Source organism: Pimephales promelas, chromosome 21 (assembly GCF_988280905.1).
Source record: "Pimephales promelas chromosome 21, fPimPro1.hap1.1, whole genome shotgun sequence".
NCBI lineage: Eukaryota > Metazoa > Chordata > Actinopteri > Cypriniformes > Leuciscidae > Pimephales > Pimephales promelas.
The window spans coordinates 30,605,620-30,617,777 of NC_142789.1; the positions used below are offsets into that span (position 1 = coordinate 30,605,620).

General features: G+C 40.5%; 2 protein-coding genes across 2 annotated transcripts; one reads left to right on the forward strand and one right to left on the reverse strand.

Annotated features, from left to right (window-relative positions):
- The first annotated feature begins 181 nt into the window (after positions 1-181).
- Positions 182-6,842, forward strand: orc2 (origin recognition complex, subunit 2). Its single transcript, XM_039689987.2, has 17 exons — positions 182-248; positions 341-434; positions 790-936; positions 1,067-1,153; positions 1,368-1,445; positions 1,578-1,609; positions 1,714-1,771; positions 2,072-2,241; positions 2,793-2,888; positions 2,989-3,098; positions 3,211-3,343; positions 3,492-3,588; positions 3,667-3,813; positions 5,081-5,252; positions 5,981-6,042; positions 6,119-6,237; positions 6,556-6,842. The coding sequence occupies exons 2-17, from the start codon at positions 356-358 to the stop codon at positions 6,637-6,639; spliced, it is 1,671 nt and encodes a 556-aa protein (XP_039545921.2). The 5' UTR covers positions 182-248; positions 341-355; the 3' UTR covers positions 6,640-6,842.
- An 876-nt stretch (positions 6,843-7,718) lies between these two features.
- On the reverse strand, positions 7,719-11,937 carry cfap410 (cilia and flagella associated protein 410). The gene is made up of 7 exons (XM_089125320.1): positions 11,741-11,937; positions 11,561-11,579; positions 10,690-10,736; positions 10,281-10,513; positions 8,517-8,661; positions 8,340-8,430; positions 7,719-7,944 (listed from the first exon to the last, which is right to left on the reverse strand). Exons 1-7 carry the CDS (start codon positions 11,815-11,817, stop codon positions 7,810-7,812), a joined length of 747 nt encoding a protein of 248 aa, XP_088981446.1. The 5' UTR covers positions 11,818-11,937; the 3' UTR covers positions 7,719-7,809.
- Between the last annotated feature and the right edge of the window lie 221 nt (positions 11,938-12,158).

The window sequence follows — 12,158 nt, forward strand, 5'->3', positions numbered from 1 at the left end:
TAGGAGATCAACCGTTGATTATTTTAATCCCATATTCCAATTAAGGAAGAATTTAAACTTTCCGTTGTTTCCAATTCTAAAATAAACACCCTAACTAAGATTTTAATAATCAACCCTGGAATTGTGGGAGTTGTAGTTTACAATGAAGCCTCATTCTAATTTGCCGGAGCTGCTCACGTGATCATCATCCTGTCACACGTGGGTTCCTGTGGCGCCGAATCGACAGCAGTACCACAGATTTTCAACAGGTTTATTTTTGCAAGATGAAGCGTCATTATCAAAACAAATGTTAATAATCTTCTGTGTGTGACAGATATTACAGTGTGAGTTCTGGGTTTAGTGTCTGAGCGGCAGGATGACCCAGAAACAGCCGTTAGAGGTTCGGTTCGTGGCTGATGAAGATGTTTTGGATCATATTGTAGAGAAACAGCAAGGTAAAAGTGTTTCTCTTACATTTTACATTAATAACTTCATCATGTGTTTTACCTTTAACTTCATATACACTCCGTCAGATTTTTGCCTTACTTTTAAAACCATAAAGTAAGTTACCACAAACATTTTAATACCATATTTACCGAAATAGTAACTTACTGTGGTATCAGAATGTAATACTATGGTATGTTCAACACACACACACACACACACACACACACACAGACAGACAGACACTCACTCTCTTACATACAAACAGACCCTCACACACACACTTTCACTCAGACACACAGACTCGCATGTATATATTTAGTCAGCGTCTGCATTATGAATATGATTTTGATTATGTCTCTGCAGATGTAAAAGCAGCGGATGGATCCGCTCAGACACTCGTGACCTTGAAAACCCCCCAGAAGTGCAGAAGATCTGCTGATGAAGAGGAGGATGAAGAAGAGCTGTTTAAAGAGCAGAACTATGTGGAGGTTCTGTACGCCGGATCTCAGGGTGAACACACACACACTCGTCACTGACCGCTCCGGCACCATCGGCTGCTCGTTCACTTATAAACCCGTCATGAAACTCTCACGATGATGATGATGATGATGATGATGTGTTCATCTGATTGGTTGTTCAGATGAGAGTGAGGACGCAGTCGTCGCTGCCGGATCGTCCGTCTTCTCGTTTCAGACCATCAAACGGGGGAAGAAAATGGCTCAGATGGGTGAGTGACACACACTCACTCACACACTCACTCACTCACACACTCACCCACTCATACTCTCTCACACACACTCATTCACACATATACACATGTGAATGATTAAAATAAATAAAATAATAAAATAACTATAAAAAGAAATAATTAAAAATGTTGATTGTTGAAAATGTTGAAAACACTGATGATTGTGTGTGTGTGTGTGTGTGTGTGTGTGTAGCGTCTGAACTGGCTCGTACGCCTGGGAAGAGTGTGAGCTTCAGCACGTCAGACACAAACGACGAGTCAACCGGCAAAAGTGAGTCTGTGTCTCTCTCTCTCTCTCTCTCTCTCTCTCTCTCTCTCTCTCTCTCTCTCTCACACACACACTCACTCTCTCTCTCTCTCTCCGTTTACACACTGACTGACTCTCGTTCCTCTGTTCCTCCAGAATCAGCCAATCAGAGCAAGACTCCTCAGAAGGTGAAACTCACGACAGGTCTCAGGGTGTTACGTGCGCGAGTGTGTGTGTGTGTGTGTGTGTGTGTGTGTGTGTGTGAGATTAATACCCTGTGTGTTCTGCTCAGGGAAAGAAGGTGCAGTTCATCTCCACGACTCCACACCGGCTGAGGAGGAGACTCACAGGTTCATTACCCAGAACACAACACTCCAGAATCTCAGTAACAATAAAAGCAGAAAACACAAAAGAGCGGTAAAAATAAAAATAAAGAGCAATAAATATAACCCTCACAACAGCATTATTTTTATTTGAGATTATTTTTACCATGTTCTTTTTATGTTTTTAGTTTTCATGTTTCAAATTTTAGTCATTATATTTTTTTATTTATAACTTTATAATTGTATTCATGAATAATTTTATAAAAAAAAAATATTGCTATTTAGGTTTAATTAATCGATTGATGTTGTGTTGTGGTTGTGTTGCAGCTCCAAGCCTGAGGTCCGACAGCGACAGTGACCTCTCACCCTCTAACTCTGATGATGATGATGATGAAGATGATGATGAAGAGCACGAGGTCCAGAAACCCAAAACCCCCAGTAAACACACCGCAGCCGCTCTCTATAAGACGCCCAGTAAGAAGAGCAAGAAAGCAGAGGTGTGTGTGTGTGTGTGTTGTGCTGCAGGATCTGGTGGAGGAGTGTGTGTGTGTGTGTGTGTGTGTCACTCTTCTTCTGCTCAGTGATGTGTGTGTGTGTGTGTTGTGCTGCAGGATCTGGTGGAGGAGTGTGTGTGTGTGTGTGTGTGTGTCACTCTTCTTCTGCTCAGTGATGTGTGTGTGTGTGTGTGTGTGTGTGCTGCAGGATCTGGTGGAGGAGTGTGTGTGTGTGTGTGTGTCACTCTTCTTCTGCTCAGTGATGTGTGTGTGTGTGTGTGTGTGTGCTGCAGGATCTGGTGGAGGAGTGTGTGTGTGTGTGTGTGTGTCACTCTTCTTCTGCTCAGTGATGTGTTTGTGTGTGTGTGTGTGTGTGTGTGTGCTGCAGGATCTGGTGGAGGAGTGTGTGTGTGTGTGTGTGTCACTCTTCTTCTGCTCAGTGATGTGTGTGTGTGTGTGCTGCAGGATCTGGTGGAGGAGTGTGTGTGTGTGTGTGTCACTCTTCTTCTGCTCAGTGATGTGTGTGTGTGTGTGTGTGTGTGTGTGTGCTGCAGGATCTGGTGGAGGAGTATTTCGAGGCTCACAGCAGCTCTAAAGTGCTGACGTCTGACCGAACGCTGCAGAAGCTCCACACGCCACAACTGGACCGGGTCCGTGACCCTGAGCATCATGGGATGTGTGTAAGCCATCGCTGAGCATCATGGGATGTGTGTGAGGTCTAACGCAGGTGTTGGGTTGTGTGTGTTCTAGGAGACTCTGCTCAGACTCTTGAGTGGAAACACACCGCGATACGCAGACGAGATTCATCAGCTCAACGCCAAACACGAGAACCACTTCCAGCAGTGGATGATGCAGATGCAGTTGAGTGTGTGTGTGTGTGTGTGTGTGTGTGTGTGTGTGAGAGAGAGATTATCAACATTATAGAAGTGGAAATTGACTTAAACAGAGTTGTTGTTTCTCCGGTGTTCTCAGCATGGGCTTCAACATCGTGATCTACGGCCTGGGCTCGAAGAAGCTCCTGCTGGAGAAGTTCTGCTCGTCTCTGCTGGCGGACTGGGATCATGTGGTGGTCAACGGCTTCTTCCCCAGCATCACCCTCAAAGCCGTCAGTCTCTCACACACACACACACCATTCACTCTTCCTCACGCGCTTCAAACATGTTTTGTCCAACACTCGTGCTGCTGTATGTATCCATGTGACATTGACTCGCACACACTCTGACTGTCGTCCTCCTCTCGCTGTGGTCCTGCAGATCCTGAACAGCATCACGGCTGACGTGCTCCAGCACGAGGGCAGCTTCCGTAACCCCGGAGACCAGGTCGACTTCATCGTCAGAGCGCTCCGAGAAGGTTCGGCTCGCGTGCGTCTTCTCTCTCAACTCGTGGCTGGTGGTCTTCGGTGGCTGTAACTCGTGTGTTTCCTTCCAGATCCCAGCAATCACGTGTTTCTGATCGTCAATAACATCGACGGGCCCATGCTGAGGGGCGACAGGACCCAGCATGCACTGGGGCAGCTGGCGGCGCTTCCCAACATGCACCTGCTGGCCTCCATCGACCACATAAACGCTCCACTCAGTCAGTCTCTGCTTAAGCTTTAGGATGATAACTATGGAAGCTGTTTCTGACACGGAATAAAGTTTGTTAAAAAGGTAATTGCACTTTTTTTTTCTCACAATTCGGGCTTTTCATTCTCACAAATGCAAGTTTAGATGTAAACTCAGAATTGCAAGACAAACTCGAAACTATGAGCATAACGTCAGATTTGCAAAATATAAAAGAAATGGGGAGGAATAAGTTAATTGCAGAATTGCAAGTTAAAAACTCAGAATTGCATTAAATAAACTTAAAAAAAATGTTTTTATTAGTTTATTTTTAATATCCATAATGTTTTTTAATATTAAATGTTTATTTTTAATAAATAAACTTGAATTGAACAATTGAATTGTATAACTGAATTGCAAGATATAAATTAAATGCAATAGCAAGAAAGTCAGAGTTATAAGTTACAAACTTATAAATACAAAAAAGTGTCAATGTGAGGAAAAAAGTCTGAATTACGAGTTATAAATTAAACGCAATAGCAAGAAAAAATATCAGAATTGTGACATATAAACAGATTCGCAAGAAAAAACGTCAGAAACTAAAAAAAACTCGTAAAAACTAAAAAACTTGTAATTGCAATAAAAAAAAATTCTGCAATTGTCAGGAAATAAGTAAGAACTGCGAGATATAAATGAAAAACGCAACTAAAACGTCACCATTGAGAAAATGGGGAAAAAAATTGTTTTTAATAGTTTATTTTTAATAAATAAACTTTTATAGCATCAAATTCATAATTGCAAGTTATAAATTAAACGCAATAGCAAGAAAAAAGAGAATTGCGAGATATAAACTTGCATTTGCAAGATAAAAATGTTTGAATTGTGGAATTTTTTTTTAATGATTTTTTTTCTTTTCTTTTTTACAGAATTGCGAGCAATTTATAAACTTGCAATAGTGGGTGAGAAATAATTTCAGAATTGGGAGATATAAATTAAATGCAATAGCAGGAAATAATGTCTGAATTGTGAGGAAAAAAAACGTCAGAATTGCGAGTGAAAAAATTTGCAATTGCGAGAAATGTAAGAATTGCGAAAATTACACTTGAAATTTTGAGGAAAAAAAGGCAAAAATGTGCGTTTTAAGTTCAGAGATAAAAAGCGTCAATTACTTCGCTTTTTTATTCTGTGGCAGAAGCAATCTTCCATAGACGCTGACATAATGGCGTTGTAATCTTGAGTAGATGGAGAGAAACATCCTCCCTGATGCGGTGTGTAATAAACCCCTGGTGTGTGTGCTTCAGTCTGGGATCAGGCCAAGATGAGCATGTTCAACTGGCTGTGGTACGAAACCACGACGTACCTGCCGTACACCGAGGAGACGTCATACGAGAACTCTCTGCTCGTCCACCAGACGGGGGCGCTAGCGCTCAGCTCTCTCACACACGTGCTGCGCAGCCTCACGCCCAACGCCAGGTGACAACACTAGCCTCAACACAGTCATTCACAAATCAGACGCACGGACAGATCATAGACTGTATAAATACTCGGTGTAGTGTGTGGGACGTCACTCGTAGTGTTTCTGGAGAGCGTTTTTGAAGCCCAAAGTGGGCGGAGCCGGCCGTCACCATCTTAGCCACACGTAACTCCCAGATAAACGACAATGTGCAGTGAGGCGGATTAGCTGAGGTGACGTGACGCTAATGCTAGCTAGCAGTGACATCAGTGGCAATCCACCTGTCACTCAAGTGGCCACGCCCTTAATTATGCAGAACTTTAAGGCTTAATATAATTTAAACGGATGAGTTATAAAAGAATTCACCCGCTCACAGTCGTCATGAAGAGCAACATTAGCGATATAGACCACAACCAGTTTCTGCTCCAGACTGTGAACATGTTTATTCTGCCATTTTAACATGCGGGTCTATGGGAGTGAGTCTCTTCTGCAGCGCCTCTTGTGGCCAGTGGAGGAACTGCAGTTTAACTCACTCAGTGCTGGATTGGAGAGACTGTGCCGCTGGGTACAGATTGATTTCATGCTGCGTCAAGAGTAAATCTGGATTTACAAAGTCGCAAAAGGATGAAAAGCATGCGTTTGAACTTTTTGCAGTCGTACACCGATAATTAAAACAATCCAATATTGATTATATAAATGTAAACAAAAATACGTATTGTATGATATAATAATTGTTTGTGAATTGCAGAGGAATCTTCAGATTACTGGCCGAGTTTCAGCTGGAGAACAAGGACAATCCTGCGTACACTGGTAAGCATCGCCACTGCACAGCTCCCGTATAATCCAGCTGCGGTGTTCAGACCTGACTGTCTCGTTGTTTGTTCAGGATTGTCTTTCCAGGATTTCTACCAGCGCTGTCGCGAGTCTTTCCTGGTGAACAGTGACATCACTCTGCGCACGCAACTCACCGAGTTCAGAGATCACAAACTCATCCGGACCAAGAAGGTCAGAACTCGCCTGTGCAGAATAACTCTAGCCATCATTAAAGGGATAGTTCACTCGCCCTCAAGTCCTCCGAGGTGTGTATGACACTCTTCTCTCAGACGAACAGAAGCAGAGTTATATTAAAAAAATATCCTGGCTCTTCCAAGCTTTTTTAATGGCAGTATTTATTTCCATATAAGTCCATAAAAGTGCATCTGTCCATCATAAAATCGTCTGACAGAACATCTAGGATGGCTTCTGGGACAGTAAATCATGGGCTAGTTTTCATTTTTGAGTGAACTATCTCTTTAAAGCAGTGTTGTGTTGTGTGTGTGTCAGGGCGCCGACGGGGTGGAATATCTCCTCATCCCGGTGGATAACGGGACTCTGACTGACTTTCTGGAGAAAAACGATGTGGAATGAAACCTGGAAGACGTCACCTGATCTTTCTGATAGATTGGTTTTGTGCTTCGTGATCCAGGAAACATGGCAGATCTGAGGTTTAAGCGACACCTAATTCCTGTCTTGTCCACTCAATCATGTACAGTATTCTGTAGAATTGTGTCGGATCATGATACAATAACAATAAATATTCTTGTGCATCAGAATTTATTTACATAGAAAAATACATTCTCGTCTGTATCATTTCAACACAAAATGTAGTTCCACAAACTACATCATTACAAAGCAAATCGTTCTCCAGAACAGGAGTCTGAACAGCAAAAGGCATCTGGGTATCATGATTCATTCATGTTGTCCCGTACAGGAGCTGGCGCTGTTCAAAATGGCTATGACATGTTAATATACAACAAATAACTCAAGACATTTATTATACAACACTTACAATAAGGTTTCATTTATTAACATGAAACGCATTTGTTCAAATGAACTATAATTCAACAGAATTTTACGGAGGCGTATTGCATTCACTTGAAGAAAAAAAAATCTACTCTGTTTTTCTGAATTAACGAGTTAATTTTTCATGAGAAAAAAAGTTTTTCTGAATTAACGAGTAAATTTTTCATGGAATTTTTTTTTTTTTTGCTCTGTTTTTCTGAATTAACGAGTTAATTTTTCATGGAATTTTTTTTTGCTCTGTTTTTCTGAATTAACGAGTTAATTTTTCATGGAATTTTTTTTTGCTCTGTTTTTCTGAATTAACTCATTAATTCAGAAAAACATAGCAAAAACTTTTTTTCTCACGAAAAATTAACTCATTAATTCAGAAAAACAGAGAAAAACTTTTTTTTCTCATGAAAAATTAACTCATTAATTCAGAAAAACAGAGCAAAAAAAATTTTTCTCATGAAAAATTTACTCGTTAATTCAGAAAAACAGAGCAAAAAAAATTTCTCATGAAAAATTAACTCATTAATTCAGAAAAACACAGAAAAAATATTTTCTCATGAAAAATTAACTCATTGTAGATTTTTTTTCTTCAAGTGAATGCAATACGCCTCCGTAGCATTTCATATTAACTTATTAACTTTTTAAATCAACAGTTGTGTGAACATTAATGCACTGTGAACCAAAAGTGTCAAGTGTTGCTGAAATGAGTATGAATGTGTAGTTTCTGCCAGTGTGTGTGTTGTGTCACGAGCAGACGGGTGACCTCTCTCTCTGACGACTGCGGGATCGGAGTTTACTCTCGGCGACCGACTGCACGATCTTCAGCTCCTCCACGTCCAGATCCTTCAGCAGGAGCAGAACGGCCTCGAGTGTGTGACACTGACACCGGGAACAACACACATGAGCCGTGTTGGGTGAACGCATCACATGATCACATTACTTTAGATGGAGCGAGTAACACGTTACAACTAATGCATGTAATCAGAGTATGCAATGCTTTATCAATTTACACATTCATATTCAAGTTAATTCTTAAAAAAAAGTTACTTTTAACTAAATTACACTTTAGTTTAATTTGCTTGAACATTTTTTAAACTACTAAATCAAAATTCTCTTAAACAAAAAATTACTTTCAACTTTCATGTACAGTCGGAAATCCATAATCTTTTGCAAGGCTTTCATAGCGAGGAAATATTCACAGTGTTCAGAATGTAATAATATTCTCCATGTGTTTTAAAAGAAAATGTTGTGCGCTGCTATTCTCGCGTTCGTACCTTCCTCTTGTCTCCGGCCTCTCTCGGGGACGCCAGCGAGGGGAACTTGTCTCTCGGCAGAAGCTTCATTCCCAGCTGAGCACGGATCTTACTGCACACACACACACACACACACATCAGTGTGAGAGTGTGTGTCAGCTTCACATCCACACAACAGAAACACAGCGCAGATCTTACTTGGTTTCCTCCATACTGTAATTAAGAGGGTCGTTCTCTGACTCTGCTTCTGTAAGGCCATTGGTTGAGCTGGTGGGGGCGGGGCCTGGAGGGCTGAGCTCCTCCCCTTCCTTTAATGCTTGTGCCAGTTCCTCCTCTGTAACCACTGACAGAACAAACTCATGAATATTCATATATACAGTCAAACCTAAACTTATTCAGTCACATTATCACAGTTTAATCGCGATAGTTTAGACAATGGGGATGAAATATGACTGGAATATTGTCCGTCCTCTCACACATGAAATATGTCACAGTTTACTTTATATTGCTCTCCTCACTTACAGAAATTAACTCTATACACCCACTCTACAATAGATTATATCTGGTGTCTGAATCATTTTTTGGTTTGGCAGACTAACTTTATTCTAGATCTGCTGTGAAGCCAAACACTCTTTGTGACTGTAATCTCGTTAAAGCGCTGTATAAATGGAGATGCGACTCTTTGAGCTTTATCCGTCACTAGGTGCGTTACTATGACAGATTTGCGCAAAATTTTTGCGAAATTTTTTTTTTCTCTCTAAATACCAACACAAAACGATTGCGAAATGATTGGTGTTACGTGACTAAAACGTGATTTTTTTTTCCTCTCTCGAAAATCACTCTAATCATCATGGCGACGAATGTTGGGGTTATGTATATCCCAGCCGCCGCCGGACATTATTATTAAAGGGTTAGTTCACCCAAAAATGAAAATTCTGTCAGTATTTACTCACCCTCATGTTGTTCAACCCCGTAAGACCTTCGTTCATCTTCGGGACACAAATTAAGATGTTTAAGATATTAAGATCGCTGCTGCATACTAGTCCATAGGCTTCTTGAGGGAATGACTCTTGCTGTCCTCGAAAAGTCATTAAAGACATCGTTAAAATAGTCCATTTGACTACAGGGGCTCGATCTTAACTTTATCAAACGACGAGAACACTTTTGTGCGCAAAAATGAGGACTTTATTTCAACTATTCACTTCCTTCTCCATGAGCCTGTAGTCAGTTAGCGTAGTGTGATTGCGTAAAGCTACGTCAAACGAAGGCTCACTATTGGCCGACGCTGGTCATGTGTGTGATGCGGGTAACGTACAATAACAGAAGCTTACGCTATTAAACTAGTAACCTGACTCGCGCAGAGGGAGAAATAAACCAATAGTTGAAATAAAGTCATTATTTTTTGTTGTTTTTGCGCACAAAAGTGTTCTCGTCGTTTGATAAAGTTAAGATTGAGCCGCTGTAGTCACTCGGACGATTTTAACGATGTCTTTAACGACTTTTCGAGTCATTCCCTCAAGAAGCCTATGGACTAGTATGCAGGAGCGATCTTAATATCTTAAATATCTTAATTTGTGTTGCGAAGATGAACGAAGGTCTTACGGGGTTGGAACAACATGAGGGTGAGGAAATACTGACAGAATTTACATTTTTGGGTGAACTAACCCTTTAACTTCGATGTGGAGACGTGTGTGTGTGTCTATGGCAAACCGTTTTAACTTTTATTCATTTCCAGGATATGAATTCTTGATATCAACAATTGTATTTTCACTAGTGAAATATCACCATAGGCTGCCATTCAAAACCAATTGTTGATATCAAGACTTGATTTCTTACTAGTTGAAATTCCAATTTGACCTGCGAAGCCCCTAAAAACTATTTTGATAGTGAAGCGAAATTGCCGTGTTTCCATTGGCCGTATTTTCTCCAGTGTGACGTAGAGGCGGCGGCCGCTGCTCTTACGCTGGTTGTCCAGCTTGTGCAGTCCGGGCAGGGTCCTGATGACGGTCAGCCGGTATGTGCTCGGGTCGCTAGCGTAACAGCACGGGTTCTCCGCGAGCCACAGGACCTTCAGGTAACCCAGACCCCTCAGATGCCGGAGTTCACACAGCGAGCGGATGTCGTTGCGTCGCAGGTAGAGTTCGCTGAGATGCTGACAGGACGAGATCGGCTCCAGAGACGAGATGTGATTCGCACTGAGAGAGATAACACTGAATTCATTTAAAGAACGTAATAATTTAAGGCAGAAATAATGAGCTCATTGAAGTAATGAATATTTGTTCGTTAACAAATGATTATGACATTGAGAAGAACGTAGCGCTGGTGCTTGTGAGATTTATAATTGATTATTCCCAGAAAGCTGAAAACAAACCTCAGAGTGAGAACCTCGACATTAGGAATCTGCTCAAATATGGAGATCTGTGGAGAAATGAACACTTATTTACCTTATTTATATATATGCTCATATAATAGATGGGTATACAGTTGTAATCGAAATTAATCATTTACTTTGGGGATTATTCTTTTGACCATATATCTAAAATACAGTCAAATTTATTGACATATCGCCACTCGGATATGTCATGTTTTCTAGCTGGAGCACACCTGGTGCCGCTCATGAAGCCCTTGATTAGCGAGACAACAGATCTGTGCTGTTGTGGGAGATTATATTCAGGAGTTGAATAATTATAAGACTGTTGAAGTCATTAAAAGTTTTCAGTTGAATTTGGGGAAAACACTTTCAATTACGTTTTATTTCTGTTGATTTGTTCATCGCAAACAGCTGAACGTCTATATTTTACCAATAAACCTGATTTGCAATGGGGGGGTTGAATTATTTTGATTACAATTGTGTTATGGAATATGCTACATAAAAAAGAAATCATGCTTTTGTAAATCATAAAAACTAGTGCTTTCAAATACACAAACTATAAACTAACTTTTATGTTAGACGCGATTAATCTATTTGACAGCACTATACGACATTACAACGTCATATTTCTAATATGAAAACTGGAAATTGACATACTGAGTCAAAAATATGTCTTTATATCATTTTAATCGTAGGCTAATTATGACTTGGTATGTCATACTTTCGATTTACCAAAGCCTTTTTTGTCTTGTGTGACAGAAATAGTCTTCCATAGATAACAGTGATGCAATATAATGGCATTCATTTGTAATGAGAGATTGTAATGTGAGATTTTAAACATTAAAAAGAAGAAAAAAGATCCAGTACTCACGTCTGTCAGATTACAGCCCCTGAAACACACGAAGATGTTATTAGAGAATACAGTACAGTTATTCAGGAAATCTCACCACACAGGATAAACCCAACAACACAGACTAATGTTGAAGGAGAAGTCTTAACTAAACGACTGGTTTTCATCAGGCTAGCAGCCAACAAACCGCAGAACACACACCAGCAGTTTAATTTCTTCACACTTTCCAGGTCCGATGCTTTAGCCCGAGCCAGAACAAGTTTCCGGGTTAATTTCATCTTGATAAATATTAATGTTTTGTTTGTAAGTGCGTCAATCTTGATCCCGAACGCGTCTGGGGGACATCACATCTCTGCTTTCCGTAATCAGTCACTGCGCATGCGCGTCACTCCGCGTCCATGACAACAGCGCGTCTCCGTTCGCTCAGTTCACAGATCAACAGCAGAGGGCGACAAAACAACAACTATATAAGAAATAAACCTATGAAATAAACTCACTTTAAAATAACAAATACACATTGTCCATGAAATGATTTTATCAGTAATTTTAAAGACGGGGTTTCTCCATTATGCTGTTTTTGTAAATAGGAAACTTATTAAATTGTACATTTATTTTTTGG